Genomic DNA, 24,356 nt, shown 5'->3' with positions numbered 1-24,356 from the left:
ATATCCAATATATATAAAGAACTCAAGAAGTTAGACTCTAGAAAACCGAACAACCCTATTAAAAATGGGGTACAGAGTTAAACAAAGAATTCTCACCTGAAGAACTTCGGATGACGGAGAAGCATCTTAAAAAATGCTCAACTTCATTAGTCATTAGGGAAATGCAAATCAAAACAACCCTGAGATTTCATCTTACACCAGTCAGAATGGCTAAGATCTAAATCTCAGGTGACAGCAGATGCTGGTGAGGTTGTGGAGAAAGAGGAACACTCCTCCACTGCTGGTGGGATTGCAGTAGTACAACCACTCTGGAAATCAGTCTGGTGGTTCTTCAGAAAACTGGACAAAGTTCTACCTAAGAACCCTGTTATACCACTCTTGGGCATACACACAGATGATGCTCTTACATGTAGGAAGGACAGATGCTGCATTATTTCATCCCAGCATTATTTATAATAGCCAGAAGCTAGAAAGAAGTCTCTCAACAGAGGTATGGATAGAGAAAATAGAGCACTTCTTAGCTATTACACACAAACAATGAATTCATGAAATTCTTAGGCAAATGGATGGAACTATAAAATATCATTCTGAGTGAAGTAACCCAATCACAAAAGAACACACACAGTATGCACTCACTGATAAGTAGATATTAGCCCAGAAGCCTGGAACACCTAAGATACAATTCACACACCACATGAAGCTCAAGAAGGAAGACCAAAGTGTAGATACTTCATTCCCTCTTTGAAGGGGGACCAAAATACACATGGGAGGAGATACAGAGACAAGTTGTGGAGCAGGACTAGAGAAAAGGCTATCCAGAGACTGCCTCACTTGAGGATACATCCCATATATATTTACCAAATCCAGACCCTATTGTGCATCCAAGAAGTGCTTGCTGACAGGAACCTGATATAGCTGGCTCCTGAGAGGCTCTCCCAGTGCCTGACAAATACAGATGTGGATATTCACAGCCAACCAATGGATTGAGCACAGGGTCCCCAATGGAGGAGCCACAGAAAGGACTGTAAGAACTGAGGAGTTTTGTAGCTCCATAAGAGGAACAACAATATAAATCAACCAGTACCCTCAGAGCTTCCAGGAACTAAACCTCCAACCAAAGAGTACACATGGAGGAACCCAGGGCTCCAGCGGCATATGTAGCAGAGGATGGCCTTATCAGACATGAATGAGAGGAGAGACCCTAGGTTCTGTGAAAACTTACAGCACAAGTGCAGGAGAATTCCAGAACAGGGAAGCAGGAGTAATTTAGTCGGTGAATAGGGGTAGGGGACATGGGAAAGGGGGTTTTCTGAGAGAAAAAGAAGAAAGAGGACATTTTTAAAAATATTTATTTTATTTATTTATTTATTTATTTATTTATTTATTTATTTATTATATGTGAGTACACTGTAGCTGTCTTCAGATACTGCACAAGAGGGTATCAGATGTCATTATGGATGGCTGTGAGCCACCATGTGGTTGCTGCGATTTGAACTCAGGACCTTCAGAAGAGCAGTCAATGTTCTTAACCACTGAGCCATCTCTCCAGCCCAAGGAGGACAACATTTGAAATGTAAATAAAGAAAATATCTAATAAAAAAGAAATGTAAATAAACAAAATAGCCAATAAAAACTTAAAAGAAAAATACATGAATCAAGTAATTTTCTCTAAAAGAAAAGTTAAAGAAAATTTGATGAAATTGATTTCATATCATAATTTTATAATATATGTTTATAGTGGAATAGTGAATTAATTCAATCCTCTTAAAAGTTGCTAATATAGAAGCTATTTTTTTTCATTATATTTTAAGAGACTTATTCCTTCGAAAACGTGTTTTGTCCCTGATATGATGAAAAGAATTTTTTTCTGGTCTCAACAAGATAATGTAACACTTAGGAGCAAATATGAAGCCAAGGAGGGCTGCACTGGACGCTAAGATAGAGAACACTTCCATAGCCACCATGACTTTCCCCTTAGTGCTGTGGTAGACAGGAAGAAAGGTGACCCAGACACAGAAAAACACAAGCATGCTGAATGACAAAAATTTGGATTCATTGAATGTATCAGGCAGATTTCTAGATAAGAAGGCCATGGTGTAACCCCCAAGTGCCAAGGAGCAGAGGTATCCCAGAACACAGTGGAAGGCCACAGATGATCCCTTGTTGCAAAAAAGTAGGATGTGTCCATGTTCAGCCTGGAAATCTTGGTCAATAAATGGAGGAGAAGTTGCCATCCATAGTCCACAAAGAAGAAGTTGGATCAGAGTGCAGATAGGAATTACATAATTTGGAGCCCTTGATGTCATTAACCACCTCACCATTCTCCCTGGAAAGGTGACCTTGAAGGCAATAACCACAGTAATAGCTTTGGCCAACACAGTAGCTAGAGCCACAGTAAATGCAACTCCAAATATGATCTCCTGAAGGATGCAGGAGGCTGCATTTGGTTGACCAATGAAGGTCAAAGAACAGAGTAAACAGAAGGTGAGTGTAATGAGCAAGGTGTAACTGAGACCTAGATTATTGGCTTTCACAATGGGAGTGTCTCTGTGTTTCACAAAGACCCCAGTTACAAAGGCTGTGAGTGCAGACAAACTCACAGCTACACTGGCCAGTGTCCTCCCCAAGGGGTCGTCATAGTCAAGAAAGCTCACAGTTTTCTGGAAGCAGTGGTTCTTCTCTGCATTGGCATAGTGACTCTCTGGACACTTCACACACTGATCCACATCTGGTCAGAAATGGAGATTATCATGAGGTCATGAGTCCAGACTGAATTGGTTCCTATTTTTGCTGAGTCATTTCTATTTACAAGGTCTGTCACAAATTTTATCTTTCTTTTTTTCTTTAGGGAAAAGGCAATAACCACACTATTGTGGATACTTACATACCTATAAAGAGTTCCTTCTTTCTTTTGTATTTCTTTAAGTATCCATGTTCACAGGCAGTGGATTTTCGTTCAATTATTCTTTCTTTCCCACCATCACACTCTTTCCCTTACATAAGTTATCTGCACTTTTATAGGAAATAATTTTTCTCTTTAGGTAGATAACAACTTTCAGTAGTTTCTCTTAAAGTCTATCTTCTTATATAGTGACTTGATCTAACTTAATATTGTTCCTCTTTTGACTTACAAGTTTTTCTGCCCTTTAGACATAGGTATATCTCTTTTGGAGGTAACTAATATATGGAATTTCATTGCATAAAGTACAATGGGCCTGATATCATCTCACAAATTACATATGTTTTATGATTTACACATGCAAAAGAGAGAGTATAAGGAACAACCATTGGACCTGATGGGGTTCATTGCCCCACTATAGGGGGAAATGCCAGGTCAGCAATGCTGGAGTGGGTGTGTGGGTGGGTGGGGAAGCACCCTAATAGAGGCAGTGAAAGGAGGATGGGATAGGCAGTTTCTGGAGGGGAGACCTGAAAAGGGGATAACATTTGAAATGTTAATAAAGAAAATATCCAATAAAAAGGAGTATGTTTTTGCAATGAGTTTCATATAATGCTTTTTTGCCAGTCAGTCATAAATTTACTTTTCTTTTTAAAATTCTGTGTTTGTAAATTCTCTTCTCTCTCTGCTGGAGTTTAGTGAAGGAACCTCATTACATTAGTAAATACAAAAAGCTCTCAATAACTGTTTTCATATCAATTAGGCCAAGAATCAATGTTCAAATAAAAAATTATTGCCATAGCTAACAGACTTTAGAGAATATTTTCATATTACTATACTCTTGAAATTTTGTGTATGTTAGGATTAGCATAAAATATCTTACATTAGCAATATACCCAAATATTTCTACATTTCTTAAAATGTGAATTTACCATCAGATTTAAAATTTTAACTCATTCATACTATTAAATTAATATCTCTACTAAAAATAGTATTACATTATTGTACAATTTTCAATAAGCATTATTTTTAAATTTGCATTGTTTAGTATTCATGCAGTAGAGTTTATAAATATAATCCATGGCAGATATGGTCTTGGTATGTGACCAGTTGTTATTATGCATACACAGGATACATTCAAAAACTCAGTTTGTGATATGCATATAATATGCATGAGCACATACCTATACATGAATGCATGCATACACAATAATATGCAGACACACACATACTATACATAGGCATATACTTATAAATATATAGCATATGCACACACACACAGACTTTTTAATTTTTGCAGCCAAAATTAAAACATGCAGGGTGATAAGTTATCTTTCAAAAGTTATTTCCTCAGGGGGACCAAGTTTTATTTAGTTGAATGGAAATTTATTAAAAGACTGTCAACAGTGAAATGAAAAACTTCTATTTTAGAATTTTAGGAGAGTATGGCTGACAGATGCCACCTTAGTCACCCAAATCATGTTATACAGTTTATCAGTTCAGACTCTGTGTATTTCTATAATACAATACCAATTACAATGTTAAAATTGACAATAAAGAGATAGGAAGTTTGCAGAGGGGTAATAAGGAAAGTTGATACCATTTGAAATGTAAATAAAGCAAATATCTAATAAAAACTTCATAAATTTTCATTTAATTCACTTTATCTGCTTATTAAAATATTTCTGCTACTTTTTATAATTTAGAGTGAAAAATTAATAATATTCAGTATAAATTTTATGATGCCATGCCAAAACAATTAAGCATAATTGAGATTCAGTGATGGGAGTATTAAGTAACTTATATAAAATATGTTTTGAATTTCATGGTGATAAAATATTATAATCCTGTGTCTTTCATGTTCTCTGACTATCTCTGTTTTTCTGTACCTCTCTGTATATCTATCTTTATATATATATATATATGTGTGTGTGTACATATATGAATATGTATATATATATATGATGTATGCATACATGTACACATATAAATACATATATTATACATGCATATACATATATATCTTTAACTTTAATTCATTGCTAGATATTCACTTTGAAAATTAGTAATAAAAAAAATTGAGCTGGACAGTCGTGGATCATGCCTTTAATCCCAGCACTTGGGAGGCAGAGGCATGTGGATTTCTGAGTTCGAGGCCAGCCTGGTCTACAGAGTGAGTTCCAGGACATCCAGGGCTACACAGAGAAACCATGTCTTGAAAACCCACCCCCCAAAATTGCCAAGTATTGTCTCATGATAGCAAACTCATCAATTTATGCAGTAATTTGGGAATTAGATCATTAGTTGCAAGAATCACATGCAAAGTGCCAGACAAGAGTCCTTCTCTCATACAAACTGTGTTCTTAATGAAAACAAAAGCTAACTCGGCAGATCCTAGCATGTTACTTGCACACTTCAAATAGTGTTACCGATTAATCTATTATATTCAAAAATCAAATCTGTATCATTCACATACAGCAACAAAAAATAGAAAAGGATATCTAACTAATACAAATGAAAATGAGGGTTGTAATAGCAATAACTATCAATTGCTTCTTGAATAAACTCAGCTAGATATTTTCTAAGTAAAAATTTTAAAAACATTTAAGGGGTTGTGTTGTTATGCTGTCTTAGTTATTGTTCTATTCCTGTGGAAATACAATAGTTCATACAAATTATTTGACTGGGTTCTTTGCTTATAGGTTTACTCTGTTAATCCACTTCTGCCACATCAGAAAGCAAGACAGCATTCAGGCAGATATGACACTGGAGCAGTTGATAGGTTTTTATACCCTGAATTGAAAGCAGAATAGAGAATGCAGAGAGCTCAACTGTCAGAGAACATTTTAAAATTTCAAACCTTGCATCTTGTGACACATCTCCCCAAAAGATCTCTAATCTTAAAAAAAAGAACACTAATCTTCAATGAAAGGCCTAACAGCAAAATAAAAAGTTTTGTTAAAATTTTATCCAAGAGAAGGCAAGAAGATAGCTATCACTGTAATATGCAGGTACCTACTAGAAATCAGTGTCTTCTGAATATATTGGGCAGTTGGACTTACGAGTTTATAAGATAAAGACTTAAGCCAGACCAAAATCCCATGTAAAGAGTTGGGGAAGAAAGAGTTTGAACATTCGAAAGTTCTGTGATGGGAAACATGATTAAAACTTGAGCTGAAGGGGTTTACAGCCCCAAGGGACAAAAAATTACTTCGGACACCAGACACCCCAAGACCCCTAGGGACTGAACCATCATCCAAGGGGTACACATGGTTCCAGCCAAAAATGTGGCAGAGGAATGCCTTGTTGGGCATCAGTAGGAAGAGTGGTCTTTTGTCAGGTAAAGGCTCAGTAGAGGCCCCAACAAAGGGAAACAGATGGGGATGGAGGGATGGGAGGGAGGTGGGAGTGTGTTGGGTAGAAGGGCATATACATGGAGGCAGGGGATGGGAGGAGGGGTAGGGAATCTTTGGGGAGGGGGGGCTTTTGGGAGGGGGAAAATTGGGAAAGGTTTTGCCATTGGCAATGTTAATGAAGAAGATACTCAATAAAAAAAAAAAAGTTGGAGAAGGTATGAAACACACCCCCAGAAAATAATATATTGGCAATTAGTAGCTCATGGGAGGACAGTCATTTTTATCATGCATCACATGGTTGGTTGACCATTGTCAAGTGGGATCTACAAACACAGAAGTGGATGAGTACCACAGAAAGTATTACATAGGTTAATTAGAATAATTTTGTATAGTAAAGAAAGAAGGGAATAAATCTGGGATGATTGAGATGGGTAGGATGGTTTGTATATGCTTTGTAGAGAGAGTGAAACTATTAAAAAGCCTTGTTTGCATAGGTATGTCTCTATGTCTCTATGGGCATAGGTCCCTGGTCCTAGGTGTAGAGAAGGCAGATTTAGATTAATTACTTTAAAAAAGGAAGCCTCAAAATCAGCCTGGTGTAAATTCTGTTGTACGGTCAATAAAGTACACTTTTTTTGAAGAGGATTTTAATGAAAAGAAACAGGCTAAAAAAGGAAAATTATAAAACATGGCTAAAATATTAAAGGGGAACAGAAAAGTAGAATGGAGCTGAATTCTGTGTTCAAGGAAATAAAGCAAATAAGGGACTAGGGCATTGGGGAAGATCCTACCATGTTGTTTAGGTCCAGGAATAGGGGTGCACACATTTATTCCCAGGAGACAGAGGCAAGCATATCTCTGAGCTCAAGTGCAGCCTAATAATGAGCAATCTATAAGTAAAGAAAAGCTTAAATCCAGGCTTGGAGGACCACACCTTTAATCCTAGGATTTAGGAGATAGGTATGCAGATCACTGAGTTCAAGGTAAATCTATAGAACAAATTCCAGGACAGCCAAGCTTAGTCTGTGTAGGAGACAGAAAACAGCAAGCAGGCTATAATGTAATAGAGTAAAAGATACAAAATTTCAGTCCCAGGAAACAGCAAAACTCAGTAACATCATAATGACTCTCTAGTATTAGAGTCAAGAATAGAAGGGACTATTGGACAATTGATGTTTATTAGCTAGAGATAAGAAATTAGTAGTATTTAAGAAGAGACCAGCATCACTGTGGTGAATTCTGGGAAGTGTTTTCTGAGAGCTCAAAGAGGCTGTGTTCTAGAGATAGCCATGGTTGTACCTATAGCTAGAGATATACTTGGTAATGTGTAAGAATTGCCCTGGAGGTACTGGATTCTAAGGTGTGAAGCAGTCATGGAGAGCAGTTGAGGCTTGTCATTGTAAGAAGACATAGAAGGCCATTGGTGAAGGTGAAACTTCAGCTGCAGTTGATGGCCCAGGATTAAGTGGTCATGCAAAGAAGTTGAAGCATGGTACCATAAAAAGATGCTATGAGAGGCTATTGATGAAGCCTAGGTGTAGCAGAAAACCCTACTATATGTCAATACCATGAGATGAATACCCAGAATACCAATAGCTGTGGAGTGGAGGCAACCAGAGCCTAGAGGGCTACAGATGGCAGAGGTAGAGAAGTGATATAAGTCATTTGGATGAGCCCAGAAGAAGAAGCTGTGAAATTGAAGTTGACATGGAGACCCTAAGATGTTAAAGATGCCAGTGCTGTGAGATATGTTTTGAGGTAAGCTGCTAACAGGGAGTGGTACCAGCCCAGGAGATAAAAGTTTGTTACACCCAACAAAGATGAAAAAGGAGTTGGGGAATTGAAGTCCACTTTGCCATCAGATGTAGAGATGCAGAGTTTGGAGTTTGAACAGCTGGTTTACTATCTTGCTTGGGGGAATTACAGTTAAGTGATTTAATGAATCTTAGAAAAAACTTTGAACTTTGGACTTTTAACATTGTTGGACAGTTATAGACTATGAGGACTTTAGAAGTCAGACAAAATGTATTTTTTATTATTATAGTATGGCTAGGTATCAAACCCATCGACTTGGGTTTGAACAAACCTCTGTGGGCCAGGGAGTGGAATGTGATGCTTTGCATATGCTTGGCCCAAGGAGTGGCCCTATTGAAAGGTGTGATCTTGTGGGAGTAGGTGTGGCACTGTGGGCATGGGCTTTAAGACCCTCGTCCTAGCTGTCTGGAAGGCAGTCTTCTGTTTGACTTCAGAACAATATTTTGAACTCTCAAGTCCTCCTATATAAAGTCTGCCTGGATACTCACATGCTTACACCTTAATGAGAATGGACGGAACTTCTGAATTTCAAAGCTAGCAAAATTAAATGTTGTCTTTTTTAAGAGTTGCTGTGGTCATGGTGTTTGTTTACAGCAGTAAAATCCTAAGATAAGGAGCAAATATAATCAAAATGCATGGTAAAAAATTATAGAACTAAAACAGGAGAGAAAATATATTTGAAAATGAGTTGGAGATAATCACTACTATGAAGATTTAAAGATCTGGGTATTAAATTTATTGAAACACAGCTGAAAATCTTAGACTGATATGTTATCAATATGGGCTAAATGGTACCATCAAATGAAACATACTGTGGAGTATACTGAAGATATTTATTTTTTCTTCCACAATCAATATTGGCACTGAATCTCAGATATAAATCAATTATGATTTTTTAATGACCACAATGATCCATTTCAAAGAGATTGTAAAGAATTATGACAAATAAATTCCTAAATAAAGAAATAAAAAGTTTTTATTTCTGATTTGAATTCAGACCATATTCATCGGCTAGTTTATTATGGAATCCTCTGGAGAAGTGGAAAAGATTTCTGTAAAACCTGCATTTACCTGTATCATTGGAAATCTCATTGTCAGCACAGGGAGTGCAACTGTAGCAGCAGATGGCCTTGCCCTCCAGGATAACTTTTCTGAATCCAGGCACACAATTCTTACTGCACACAGACTGTGGGATCTTAGGAAAATGATAGGGAATTTATCTAAATCTTATGGTTTTATGAAAAATGAATATAAATAGGATTTTTGACTATTATGTACTGAATTCACAAGTATTTTTGAAAATAAATTTAGAAAGATTATGCCCTGGAAAAACAAATGTGCTAAAAGATTCATCTGAGAATTATTAGATAGATTGTACTATCTATCTAATAATTAGAAAAATTGTACATATAATGAGTTATGGGCAAGTTTTAGAAAGATTGGTGATAAAGAATATAATATAGACCACAGAATTGCTCCAGTTTGATACTATCTTTGTACTTTCTGACTAATGCATTGAGCACCATTACTTCCACCATGCTTTTGAACCTGGTCTTTCAATTTGATGGGATTAGATTGGACATAAAAACAAAGGCATGCGTATTTCAAGGAAGAAATATCAAGATAAATCTAGCTAAGTTGCAATGAGACATTCAGAACAAATACACAGAAGATAGAAGGGAGTGGTATTATTCATGCTTTTCTATATTCATATGTAACCTCAATTTGGAAATCATATATTTCCAAATATAATGAACTACACCTTCAAATCATTTCTTAAGTTATTACAATTCTGTATTTATTTATGTTAGTATATAGGCAAACTAGTAGATAGGAGATTTACCATGTGCACACCATACAAGACTCCTCCCGAGGTTCAAAAAGCTAGGACAATTGTTCATAGGGTAGAATTTTTAAGCAAGAATGACAATGGACCTATTGATAATATATGGACAGTTAAGAGATTAACTATCCCTTAACTTATCCCTTAAGTTAAGACTTATGGTATTGAAAATACTATACAGGATAAAGTATTTAGATGCCTATTTCCATATTAGTGCCACCATTTGGCAAGCAATTTAAACTTTAAAGATACAGACTTGCTGGAGAAATTATTTCAATGTGGTTGGAATTGAAACATTTTAATCATCTTCTCTAATCTAGGTTTCTTATTGTTTTTACTGTAAATACTGGTGTATAGAAACATCTTTCTGGTGTTTTAGGCTGTTTTCATGACTAAGCAATCCTTGTTTTCATGGTCCCATCCATGATGGACTTTCATACTTCTGGAACCATAACCAAAAGTATATTGTTTTTTCCATAAATCACATTTGGATGTTCTTTTGATCACACAATTAAAAGTAAATTTTATATTGTTCCATGTTATTAATACCAAATAAGAAAATTTCTAAAACACTTTGACCCAAGTGTTTTAGACTTGGGTCAAAACTGGAAGAGGAAATTAACTGCTCTGTAATGTCATACAAGAGACATTACAGAGCAGTTAATTTCCTCTCCCAGTTTTCCTAAATTTCAAAATAATATTCATATTAAAAATACTGTAGGCTTTATTTAACACTGAATACTTCCACTAATCTGAATGACGAAACAAGGAAACAATTTCCTAGAACTACTACTTTGTTATTTTAGTCTAGTAATCAAAGATTGATGGGCCTTATGTCAGAAAACAATTGTTCCATCTGAAATTTAAATTTTATTATTAACACAAGCTTAAAGCAATGATTTCACACATAGCATAGCCCACCTCTGAAAATCCTTCTGGCCATTGTATCATCTTCTCAGATAAGGACAACTGTTGGCCCTCAGAAGCATTTGCTGAAAAGGATCCTATTTTCACCTTTTGTCCAAGACCCTTTGGTAAATTCCAAAAATTAAGAATGTCATATTCTGCATTTAATTTCTCTCTTCCACCTAAATTCATGTTGTCTCTCTCAGCAATGTCCTTCAGGAAAATGTTAAGCTAAAAGAGATTCATGAATTTATATTACACTGTGTCCAAGAGGCAGAATTGAACTAATGGCTTTGAATGTATCTTATTTATCTTAAGTTATTATGAGAAAGTCAAGTTAATGAAGTTTCCATTAATGTTGAATAAATGAATAGCTGAGTATGAGGAATACCATTCTGCTTTTGAATGTCAACTCAGCGTCAAGAGAAAACTATGAACAAACTTTGGTAATGAATGAATGATTTCTGACTCATGCAAATGTTAACTTTCTTGAAACCTCGCTAGACCCATTTACATTCAGAATACCTTCAGAGTTACACAGTCTAAAATGAGGGTGTTGATATCTCAAGGGTAAAAAGGGTGTTATTTAGGTATAAAAGCACTCTCAGTATTTCACTTAAATGTATATTCAGTTAATCCTGTGGCAATATATACACATAAAAATTATTGATTTGTATTACATGTATTATCATGAGAATATTGTTTATCTAGCTTTCGATGATATCACATTTGTATTGACTAATAACATATCTTAATGTTATCTCTCATCCCATTTATTAACAACACACACTTGAAAATGTCTTGATCTCTAAATGAGTTTAGAGACAAAAAAATTGTTATGACTGTGGACAAGATGAAAATAATTTCAAAATACCTAACTTGCTGTCATTGCAGATCTCATATATCAAGGTGCTGATAATACAATATAGTGGAGTGGTTATTACCTGCCAGGGGAAGAAGTTCTTCCCTTCCCCATTTTGATGTGGTTGCATTTGTATTTGTTGAAGACGCATTTGATGCAGACTGTGAGCCACAGCATATACAGCTTTGTAGATATTGCTGCTTTCTTCACTGATTGCCATGTCCAATATATGACTAGGTAACACATCCAGAGAAGCATTGGACTGACAGTTAGGTGACAGTTGACAATCAATATCAGAAAATGAGCACTTGAAAAACAAATGCCAAAACTTAGGAAGGTAAATGTCTTCTGGGTATTTGTATGGGTTAACTGTTTGAATAAACTTAGTAAGCTCAAAACTCGCTCTATTATGGTGTGTAAAAATTAGGCTACCATGGAATGAGTCAAGCATGAAATAGTCAGCAAAGTCAGTAATATGAGGTTCAATGTTCATGACCCAGACTTTTCCTGTTAACAATCTTTGCCCAATATTTCTCACTAGACCTGTGAGGGAATCAATGTCACCATAAATAATTATGACATTTGTCTCATCCATATTTTCCCAGAATTTGTAAAAATATGCAGTCCATGTGATAGGGATCATCTTCAAAAAAGCTATGCAGATGCCGTTTCTTTCCATATCTTCTCTGAACTCTGATAAAATTATATTCCCTTTGTGGTCATCTGGGAGAATAAGACCAACCCAGGACCACCTAAAATGAACCATCAAAGATACAATGCCAAGTGAAATTGATGAGTCCTTGGGGGCCAACTGGTAGAGAGAAGAATACTGACCACGGTCACTCAAAATGGGATCATAGGAACCAAAAGACAGCTGAACCAAGTAAGAGGAAGAATATTAACATCAAGCAAAATTTTCATTCCTGAAGCAACAAATGACAACAGAAAACAAAGGTAGATTTTTCTTAATTTTAAAGGAAAATTCCATTTACAGGATTTAACAGAAATTCCTCCCAAGCCTGTTAGTTTCAAGGAAATACCTGGGTTTATTCATGTTACCATCCTTTCTGTTTCATGGAAGAGAGATTTGGATTGATATCCAATTATTTGTATACTTGCTTTGATATTAAATAATGTGAATACCCCTCTTGTAGTTTTAAAAACCCCTGTATCATCAAGAAAGAGACATGATTCCCCAGTCCCACACTCCACAACTTCTTACCTGAGGAAATTTAAAGAGCTGAAGTAATGTTCCAATTTGGGCAGACGTTGTCCATGATGTTCCTGTGAGGGCAGTAGTAAAATTGCTTTTGACACAATTGTAATTTGGTAAAATCATTTTCTGCCCTTGAGCAGTGAGCCAAAAACATACATTCATCAGAGTTTCCTTCTTAGTGAATCTGACATTGTAGAAATCAAATCCAATAGATATATTAGGTAAAAGATTGGGGTTCCCATTGATCTCCTCAAGGGCAAAGAGCAAAGCCAGAATATACTGGTAGTTCTTAAAATTATAGCTGTATAAATGACAAAACATAAGCAAAAGGAATACAACATGGATCACATATTGAGTAGAGTAAAATTTATAGTTCATCTTTGTTTCCATTAAATATAAAATTTAATTTTTTCCCCATGCATAGGTGGAACCAGATGGGTAAATATGTTAAGATTGGCAAGATCTTTTATTATTACTACTCATAAATTATAGTTCCTCAAAGCATAATTTATTTTTTATTTTTTTTTTCAGAAAAGCCACCTGTTCCTATCATATTTTATTTATTTTTTATTTTTTACATGATATAAAAAATTCAGGCTACATATCATGAATCACTTTCCCCCAAAATGACAGATCTAATATTTTGATCATGGCTTTTGAGATGTTTAATTATGAATACCCACCATTTTATTAGCAAAGCAATAATATTTTAGAAATAATTTGTTTATTAAATAATATTCCAAGTTATATACATTTCTTATGGATCATAGTTGCCATAACTCTGATATTATTTTTCTTCATTTTGCAGTCACAAATTACTAGTGGATAATATACCATATTTGAACTTATTCTATATTATCACTGGATGACATGCATGTACTCACATTCTTTTGGGAAATAGTACCTGAGGTCATGACTCTTTTATTGGAATGTTATACTCCTGAGACTTCCTTTCATTTGTATTTTAATAGCTTATCTGAAGAGAAAAATAATTTTTCCCCAAAAGACCCCAAATCCACACTGACATAAAAAATACATTTAATTTCAGTGTCAGAGTATTGGACATAAAAAAATACTTCATTTAGGTTCCATTGTGTAATGTTTTATTCCCCCAAAAGTCTTATAGAACTTAATTCAGTATCAGTGGGAAGATTCTAAAGACTCTTGTTTTTATAATCAGTGGTTGGAAACAATCTCAAGCAAGTAATCTCAATGATTCATAGGAAGGTATATTTATGATTTCATAGTCTGTATAACTACACACAATATCCTGTAAATGCTCATGTGAATCAAACACCATCATGGAGAATGGGGGTATCCACAGAAACCAACCACAAGCTGAAAGGCTGTTGTTCTTCATGTTTTATTGCTGTGAGAATATGACCATGGCAACACAATGACCATGACAACTCTCATAAAGGAAAACATTTAACTGAGAATAGCTTAAACTTTCCATGTTTTCATCTAGTATGGTCTTGATAGAAAGTACAGCAGTATAATGGCAGAAATGCCAACTTATAATTTTACATCTTAATCCACATACAGCAAAAGTGGAAACTAAGACACATTGGCAAGACTTTGGCTTATTAGTCCAATAAACCTTCCCTTACAGTGACACACTTACTTCTTACTCAAACAAGGTCACACCTCCTAATAGTGCTACTCATTATAAGCAAAAGATTTAAAAACAATAGAATATGGGACGTATCCCTGCTCAAATCACTGCATTCAAGTCTTTGGCATTCTTAATCTGGTAGTCATAACATAATGCAAAATGCATTTAGTCTATCTTCAAAAGTTTCCATAATTTAAAACATTCACAAATTTGTTTAAATTCCAAAGTTCAGATTCTCTTCTGAGAATCCAGCATGCTCTCATCAAGTAACAGGAAAATAAAAGAGCAGAACACATACTTATATAATGACTCAGAATATACATTAGGAGCATAGTGAGGTCATGCTAAATGAAAGCAAGACAACATACAAGCTGACCAAACTCAAAACTTTACATCTCTCTATGTTAAAATACTGTTCACTCCTTAAAATATCTAATTCCTTTCATCTTCCTTGACTGTAAAAGCCTTTTTTCTTAGGATTATTCCATTTGACAATAGCAGTGGTTTTTGGTTGGTCTCTCTGGGTTCAGGCATCTTCTACATCACCTGATCTCCTTTCTTATTCTTAACTCATGGACTATTCCTTCATTAAGAGCCGAGAATGACATAATCTTATACACATGCACACATACACACATACACACACACACTCATACACATACCCACACTCTAACTGGGGTATGCTTTGAAGGAATCTGCTCAAAGTATAATAATCTTCTAAAGGAAATAATTCACAAAATGGTTAACCACCTCCAAATGAAAGCCTATAAACAAATAAATTACACAGGCTGAACAGGTTTTTAAAGACTGAAGAGAAATTCATTAGTTTATTAAAAATATGTACTAATAGTCAGCTTTCAAGTTGAATATATGTTAATCAGGCTAGGAACAAAGACACATGATGGACAAGAGCCATATGATAGGAAAGTTAGACTTAAATACAAAGAGCTATTCTCAGCATCACAAAAAAATTCTTAGCTTCTGGAAAACATCGAAAGAAAGAACCAGAGAAAAGGAAAAGGAAGATAATACTAAAGATGATGGCTAAACCCAAGAAACACAAAGCAATGGTATGAATAAACATATTGAACTCTGATTATTTTTAGTATTTCTTCCCTCAGAAATTTTGAATCTGGTATCTCAGAGACTGGATCAAAATTCATTATGATTAATATATGTAAAGTTCCTATATGTCCTAGGTGTTACTCAAAATATTGGGGTTTGGGCCATGTGAAAATGTTAAGAAAGTAGAAATCTAGTTCAGTATTAAAATATAAGATTGTATGTACTCAGAAAAAAGTCATTCTGATGAATCAGATTTGATATTCCAAGAAGTATGATAGTCACAACAAAATATCATACAAATCACCTGTAAACATCAAACATCGGAGAAATGACTTGTATAAATTTTTACAGCATAAAATTTCTTGAACATCTTAGAAAATACCATTATTTATTTATGCAATTGAAATAGAACAAAGTGAAATTATGTTATTTAATTTCATATTTTTTGAGAATAGATTTAATTTTATAGAAAATCAGTCTATATATGTCAGAATTATTACTGAAGGTAAATATTTTAGTTGTATGCACATATCTATATAAGATGAATGGAAATCTAATATTTCCATGCTAAAAAACAAGAGACACCTGTACTTACCTCAGTGAGACTGCCAAACACCCTTAGGCCAGAAAGTTTGCTGTATATTTTATGAACTGATTGTGTTGGTATTTCTGGTTTTGCTCAAAAACGGATATTACATCTTACTTATAAAACACACTGATAAAAATCTAACAAACTATACCTGATTGCCAATGAGAAACATAAACAGGGAACGAATGAAGGCAAGTGGAAGCAAGGGGAAAACACAAAGGAAAGGTTTTCTAGTTACATAAATAAAAGGAATGCCAGGAAGGAATTTTGTGAGTACTCAGGATCCAGTCAGGCTCCTTGTACTGAAAAGACATACTGCTGAAATTCAAAGAGAAGGATATCAATGAAAAGGAAATTCAAAATCAAAATATAGTTTAGATTAGAAAAACATTAACTGAAAATGTACATTTGATAGACATAAAGACTCCAGGATTTCATTTTCTACAAAATAAATAAAAAAATTGACAATGCAATATTTTATAGGTTCTTCATTTTTCAAACAAATGTAGTCTTCATTTGGATTGGTGTATATGTTTATAATTAAATATCTGCATTTCAAAAGGATACATTTTTGTATATTATCAGGGAATAAATATTGAAAACCTTTAGCTGTAGTCTAACTTCCTATAATTTAAGCAACAAACATAAAACATGAAATATGAATAAAATATATCATAAAGTGAAATACTTTAAAATAACTTTCAAGATAAAAGCTTCTTTATTTATTACGAAAATAATATGATGATGGCACATAACTACTATCTACATTGTTAAGAACTATGTTCTACAGGGAAGTGGGAAGGGGTGGATGGAAGAACAGGGGGACGGAAGAGGGCTTATGGGACTTGTGGGGAGTGGGGACCCAGAAAAGGGGAAATCATTTGAAATGTAAATAAAAATATATCAAATAAATTAAAAAATCATGTAAAAAAAGAAATATGTTCTAGAGATATGCCAACTTTATAAAGCTACAAATACATGAAATTAATATATGGTTGATAAAAACCAATTTGAGATATAAGTTTATACCTGTATTTTAATTGATGTGATGGAAAATAATTTACTCATAAAAACAAAGTGGAAATTTTCTGTTGTATTTAGAAAAATACTAGAAACATCAATAAAAGGACTGAGCATATTGCCTAATAAATTTTTTTAGCTAGTGTAGGATCCTAGAACTGGCTTAGAAAGGCTGAGATTGATCTCACTACACTCATTGTAAGATGAGAAAATTTGTCCTCACAATTTTTCTTTCACTTGAAAATATGAGCTGTATAAAAAGTATGTGCACACACACAAGTTATATAATAATATATTTGAAAAAACTATAGTATTAATACAACAATAAAAAGCCTATTTACTCTTAACATTATTCTATATTCAACAGGAACACTCTACACAATGAATATTCATTTCTTACATTTCCTAAATGATAGATAAAAAGAATGAACCACTCAGAAAATGTTACTTTTAAAATACAAGAATATAATGACAGCCCACTTATAAATGTGATAGTAACAAGGAAAACATGTGTGCTTACAAACATATAATAAATAAGAATCACAGACATAAGAAATAGTCTATTTAAAATGCATAGAAAATTTCTAAACAGATAAGTAAAGGATTAAGTAAGAAAGATAAATAATGTTGTCAGCTTTGTAAGTATGTATGTGTATTTGTGGTCAATTCTAAATAAAAATTATACTTCATGAATGAATTGTATGAAATAATATTGTTAACTTTTTTTCTCATAAAAGCCAATACTTTTCTGTCATGAATTTAAATTTTTTCTTACATAATGACAAGTTAAATATTTGTGACAACAAAAATATTTTATTTATAATGAACAAGCCAAACACTAATGATCACTGAACAAAAATTAATTTTTGCTAGAATTGCTGAGAATAAAGGACACAGGAATAATGAAGTTACAAGGAAAAAAATATGATAAAAGAGACTCCCCAACATCTTATAAGCATTTGAGAAAATTTTGTGATTTTTTTCTGAGATGATATATGATTGTCTAAAATAAATAGAACAATAATAAAGTATTAATATTAATAATTAATACAATCAAATTTTCCACAGCTATATTTGCTGTGTTAAATTTTCAAAAATAAGCCCCTCAGGGTAGCATAATGTTCAGTATGTATTCATACCTAAACTTGTTTTCTCCGCCACTATGTTTGATGCACTTCTTAGTATCTCACTATGACTTTACCAAACACATAACATTGTCACATTGAGCATAATTTACCTTTACACCTATATTTCTTTTGGTTATTTTTTTTACTTGTTAACTGCCAACTTTTTAAAAAGGATTTCTAAATGTTGAAGTTCTATTTTACTGCCCTACTTTCTGAATAAGTACAGATACATAAGATGGTTACCATGGGATTGGAAGGTCTGATTGGGATAAATTCATCTCATCTCCCTTATTAGGAAACATACAGACATATTTCTCTCTAATTCATAAAGGCCAGTCTAATATTATCCTTCCATCTGGAATATTTCACAAAACCTAAAACAGTCAAACGATGACCTCCTCATAGTCATGGTGTCTTGGTAAATTCAGCCATGAAAATGAAAATACTGCAAACAGATAGCATAAAGAGGTAAACACTGGGAACCTTAGAATAAAAATTAAATCAGCAAACAAACACTTATAAAAACATGAGATAGATGAAATATCTGTGAAGGACAAAAGCATTCACAACTTGTAATTGTGACACACTAATTTGAAATCAGCTGCATGTACCAAAACACAGTCTCCTCAATTAAGCAGCAGAGAAACACTGAGGACTTACTTCATTTAGTGAAGTAAGCACAAAAACACACCCAGAACATGAGCAACAAGGTCAGCCTAAAAATAATTTATCCTTCTTTGAGGCCATAATATTGAAAACTATTCTGACAGTGTGGTATAACAGCAATTGCAAAGAAGATGTATACTTTATTAATCAAATGAGAAAACTAAAATGAATAAACTCAAAGATACAATTTTATTCCACCTGAAAGAGGAAAGAGACAAAAGTGATAATTAATTTAAAGAATATATTTTAGAATATTTATAAGAGAAGTTGTTATATTAAAAAGGAACCAACGTATTAATACATTTGAATGACCACATGTACTAAGTTATAAGAAGTCTAAATATTAAAAATGAATAATTGTACTTACTGTAAATAATTGTCCATATATTGGTATGGTAGAGTTGGATGTGGAACTTTGTTTTGAGAGTAATAAGTATGAATAGGAAAAAATGCACCTATTACAAAATCTCCTTCACGGTGAAAATCTTCAGGGGTTTTGTAAAAGCACATACTAATATTCAAAGTTATAAAGGCAGTGACACATTTGGGAATCTGTAAGAACAAGGAAATAAAAATCCAGTAGAACATCTTATTGATACATTGGTTTGCTTGATGCAGATCATGCAGGTCTAACACATATATGCTAAGGTCATGTTTTTGTAACTATGGTTGTTTTGAACTTTGTTCATGAGTGAGACTGTCACACTAATCATTCCACAATTATTCTGTTGTCTCCTTCCCTTCTATTGGGAATTTTTAGCCTATTTCTCTTGAGCTCTACAGATAAGGCCCTCTATTGAAAGGAAAACAATGTAGAACATAAGTTTGCTCCTATTCTTTATTAGCCAAAGGCACTATGATTTCATCCAATGATAGAAATAGCCAGAGATCAGGGTTGAGCTCCTCTTGGGATGAATTGGCTAAACTTATGAAGCAAGAGACTTTTTACATGAAAAAAACTTAGGCTTCTCCCCCATTTTACATCAGAGCAGTCCAATTACATGAACATGGAAAGGACTGAAATGAAAGCACTGCAGGTATATCTATTCAAAATTAATATAGTGCATAGCTTTTGAGAGGTCCCTTTTGTGGCTCAATAGGAAAGACACAGAGATATCTGTATAATATTGTTGATATTTTTTCTAGGGTAGTTTCTCAGGTAACATTCTAGACCCAACTCACTTGGGCCTGTGGTTCTATCAAGTAGATATCTCTCTGCTTAAGTCAGTCCTCTGTTGATCTCCCATAATTCATCATTCCTTTTCTGCATCTCAGTATTCCTAATATTCTTCTGAATTTCATGACACAGATAACATTTTAACTAGTTCTTTAATAAATTATTCTTTTTTCATATACACAAACACATAAGGAGAAAAACAAATCAAACAAACAAGAAAAATAACAACAAAAAATCTAGTGTGAGATATTCCACAGCTTACTCAACATAAAAAAATCAGTATCAGTAGTGCTGTCTTTTGCTGTGTTCTACAGAAGTTTGCTTTTAACATTTTAAGAAGGTAATCTCAGAAAATCATGTCCTTTCTTCTGGCAGACAAGGAAGTCACAAACATTTATATAGAGAAATCAATGATTATGAGTTTCAGAAATGACAACAGTATTTATCTTGCCAGCAACTAACATGCTAGCACAACAATATACAATTTTTAATACAGGGACACACATTCATAGTCAGTTGACACCACAAGTGTAAGCATATGATGTATCAGCATCTCTCCTCTTTACTCTAAAAGGGGCTTTATCTCTCACATTAGGGCACTATATACAATAAGAATAATTATGGGAAATAAGAATTGTATTTATAATATCCAGTTCATTTATATATCACAACCTTAAACAAAGTACTCCTATTATCTATCTTATCTTGGTGTGTTATATGTTCTCTTACTTTGGTTTTTTATTGCTTCTATTGCAATATTTAGGTACTTAACAGTATTATTTAGTCTCTTCATATATTAGTTTTTATGTTGTAGATGATGATTTGGCCATTTACTCCTTAAATTCCCCTATCATAATCTTATGATCAGATTTAAGACCAATTTTTGTGTGCTTCAACTGGGTTGGAACATCAATTGCTTTCTGTCGTAAGATACCTAGGCTATTTTCCATTGGATATCACTAATTGTTTTTCTTAAACTGGTTTTTAACCATGTCACTTTTGTGTTATTGTATGCTTTGATGATGTTTTCTGATTTAAATTAGAAAGAATCAGTGGCATTTTGCATGGTGTTCCCTTAGTTAATGTTTCTTCTTTTGTGTTATGTCTGGAATATCCTGTTGTTTGGTGGAGTTTTCAGGTCCAGTAGTGTTTATCTATTAGGTTTTTTAAAGCCTAGATGACTGCCATTTTTTTTGTTTTACTTTATTTATTTATTTATTTATTTATTTATTTATTTATTTATTTATTTGTGAAAATGTTGCTACTGGAATTCTTTGATAAATTTTTGCTTCCTGGAATGCTGAGATATTCTGCCAAAAGTGTTTGCTAATATATGGGGTATAGGTGACAAGATGCAATTTAGGCCAAGTAGGAGGAATTGAGGGGAGCATTTGTTCAAGAGTCAAGTCTTACATGGGCTATGTTATACCACCATGACCTCCATAAGAGCAACCTGAGATTTGGACTGGAATATGGAATGCTGATGATGGGGTGAATGAATTTATTTTTGACACTTTCTCAAATTTTTCATTGTGCAAATATACTAGAAATTTGTTATCTACACGTTTTTCTTATAGATATTGGCTCTTTCCTTTATGTGTAGCTTGGTGAATAGAAACATTGCAACAATGAACATGGATAAACAAGTATGTATGTAGTTGGCTAAGGAGTATTTTGTTTGTGTGCTCAGAAATTATAAAGCTGCTGATACTGTTTTAAATATTTGTATAAACCTCTACATAGAATTCCATATTAAATTTATTTTTAATGTGTAATCAATCTGTTATCAATCATTTTCTTGATGTAATCATTCCTATTGGCAAAAAAAGGTAGTTGTAATTCAGTTTCCTCTGATAGGCAAAAATTGTGACTGTTACAGAACAATATTCATTGGACTTTGGTTTTCAGCATTTTAGAACTCTTTTCATTTGATTAGAAAATTCATTAACAGGCAAGTTTGTGTTTGGGATATTTATTTGGCTTAAATATTTTAGATATCCAACACCATCTGTGGTATGTTTTGAAATGACTTATTCAACATTGGCTTTGTGGGAACAGTTTCTATTGCTGCAGAGAAATTAATTTCATGTACTCTCATTTGCTGATGATTTGAAGATTTTCACCTCTTTTTAAATTCTTTTTCAGAGAGTCTTTACATATGAGACATCATGTATATTCCCTCTGTTTTCTTCTGCAAATTTCAGTGGTTTAGGAGTAGAAGTGAATACCATTAACCTGATTTGAATTGGTGTCTTTATTGGGTAGATGATGAACAGATGGTTTCACTCTAAGTGGATGTGTAGTTTTCTCTGTTATTGTTGAACAGAAAGTCTTTACACCAGTTAACATTATTGATTTTTTTCAATAACTGTTACTGCTCATATGAACTTTGAGGCAGCATTTCTGTCTGAAACTTGGCCTAGGTGACAATTTCTTTATATACAGGAGGTATAAGTTTGAGGATTATGCAATTATGAAGGTTTAGAGAAGATACAGATTCCCAAAAGTCCACTACGCTGTATTTTTAAAGAAAATACATTAGATTGTGCTGATAGCAGTATGAAATGTAGGGAGTAGACTAGTAATCATTTGGGAGAGGTAAGAATGGAAGGAGGCATTACGGAAGAGATAAAAGATACTGGTTGGTATACTGGTACATCTGACCCTTTATACAATCTCTTCAATGAAGCAGTTGCAATATTCTTGATCACAAAACACTTTGGATAAATTGGCCCAAAGCTCTTGACAGGAAGTTTTTATTTTTTAAATCCATAGATTTTCCAGAATCAAAATATTTTGTACAGAATCCAAAATAGAGATGAACTGGAAAAAATTGTCAGGGCAAACAAATTCATAAGCTGAGGCTTTAAGCAGTGTCTGAAGGAGAAGTTCTTGGAAAAAATATGATGCTGGCTTGTCCCATAAGCCTGTGTACAAGTAAGATGTTTGGAGGTTTGTACAGAGCCATATTGGGGCAGTCTTGCATATGGTTTGAGTTTGACATTGGTCAAGGACAATCCCTGGCTTCGGACAGGAATCTGCCATTAGGACATAATAGGGAAGTAAGTTAAAGCAGGACTTTTTATCCTAGGGTGGAGCTCAGTGAAGGTTAAGATCATTGTTCTTCCAGGTCTAGGAATTCCTGAATTAAGCAGGTGACCCACCCAGCTGCCAGAGCAGTCAAGATGAGGACCTGCAAGGGAAGCTAGACAACTTCCACTGGAACTCAGCCCGGAGTCTGGGGGGAAGGGTTTGCCCAAACTGTTAAAAGGTCTGGTGCCACTAAAGTTTCCAGCCTTGATCAGTGAAATGTTGTCTTGGCCCTTCTTCTTTTCGCCCCTTCCTCATCCATCCCTCAGCTTCTGTTCCAGCAACCCAGTTCATAATATCTGCAGGCAGCTAAGAAATACAACAGAGGTTCCCTAAGAAACAGTAACCTTTAAGGGAAGAATCCAAGACAGCCTAGAAGTTGTACAGTATCTCTCACTTATGGTCTTGCTCTGTCAAAATGATCCAAGTAGCTATACGGAGTCTATGACTGAATTAACTTAAATTTCCTTCCGTGTAAGTGTTCAGATTATGTTTGTATGGGTTTGTGCACAAGACTTCAAGTATTTTAACCTCCTCAACAGGCTCTCTGGTACTAGTTGTGTAAATTTCTCTACATATTCATGTGGTTATTGGAATGTGATAAAACAAAATATTTGCAAATCTTCAAAGGCATCAGAAACAGAAATCTACAATATATTTAAATCTTACATTTTAATATAAGCACATTTTACTTACAAATTATGCTTTTTATAAGTTCCACAGTGTTTCTAGTCAATTTTATATAATATATCTAAGAACTTGAAATATCAAACTCTGTAACAGTAAATAATGTTTATGGAACACAGAGAATGTTGTATATTGAGTTGTAATAACATTATACATTAAAACGTTTCCATGCTGGAGACGTGGTTATTATGATTCAGGAAATTCTAACCAGAAATATGCTATTAGAGATGGATACTCCTTTAGACTCAGAGGCAAAGAACTAAGGAATCTGGAAGTCCCTAAAGATACAGAGAATATCAGAACCTCTTTCCTCCTAAGGGGTTAAAAAGAATATGAACTTCTGCAGACAGAGGAGAATGATAAGGCATTTTGAACTGTGTGATTCTTGTAGAGTGAGTTCCAATGTTACAATATTCATGGACA

The 24,356-nt window shown here is 34.0% G+C and overlaps 1 protein-coding gene across 1 annotated transcript; it reads right to left on the bottom strand.

Annotated features, from left to right (window-relative positions):
- Positions 1 to 1,799: 1,799 nt before the first annotated feature.
- LOC127673971 (vomeronasal type-2 receptor 116-like) lies at positions 1,800 to 19,567 on the bottom strand. The gene is made up of 6 exons (XM_052169776.1): positions 19,347 to 19,567; positions 12,904 to 13,198; positions 11,764 to 12,555; positions 10,835 to 11,050; positions 9,142 to 9,265; positions 1,800 to 2,728 (listed from the first exon to the last, which is right to left on the bottom strand). Exons 1-6 carry the CDS (start codon positions 19,565 to 19,567, stop codon positions 1,800 to 1,802), a joined length of 2,577 nt encoding a protein of 858 aa, XP_052025736.1.
- Between the last annotated feature and the right edge of the window lie 4,789 nt (positions 19,568 to 24,356).

This window comes from Apodemus sylvaticus, chromosome 23 (assembly GCF_947179515.1).
Source record: "Apodemus sylvaticus chromosome 23, mApoSyl1.1, whole genome shotgun sequence".
Taxonomy (NCBI): Eukaryota; Metazoa; Chordata; class Mammalia; order Rodentia; family Muridae; genus Apodemus; species Apodemus sylvaticus.
This window is presented reverse-complemented; position numbering and strand designations above follow the sequence as displayed.

Excerpts from the sequence above, each read along its gene's own strand:
- LOC127673971 (XM_052169776.1), bottom strand. The coding sequence starts at position 19,567 with ATGTTCTACTGGATTTTTATTTCCTTGTTCTTACAGATTCCCAAATGT. Across the intron at positions 11,051-11,763 it reads AGAACTTCTTCCCCTGGCAG|CTTAACATTTTCCTGAAGGA; the intron begins GTAATAACCACT and ends AATCTCTTTTAG. Across the intron at positions 9,266-10,834 it reads GGCCAGAAGGATTTTCAGAG|ATCCCACAGTCTGTGTGCAG; the intron begins GTGGGCTATGCT and ends CATTTTCCTAAG.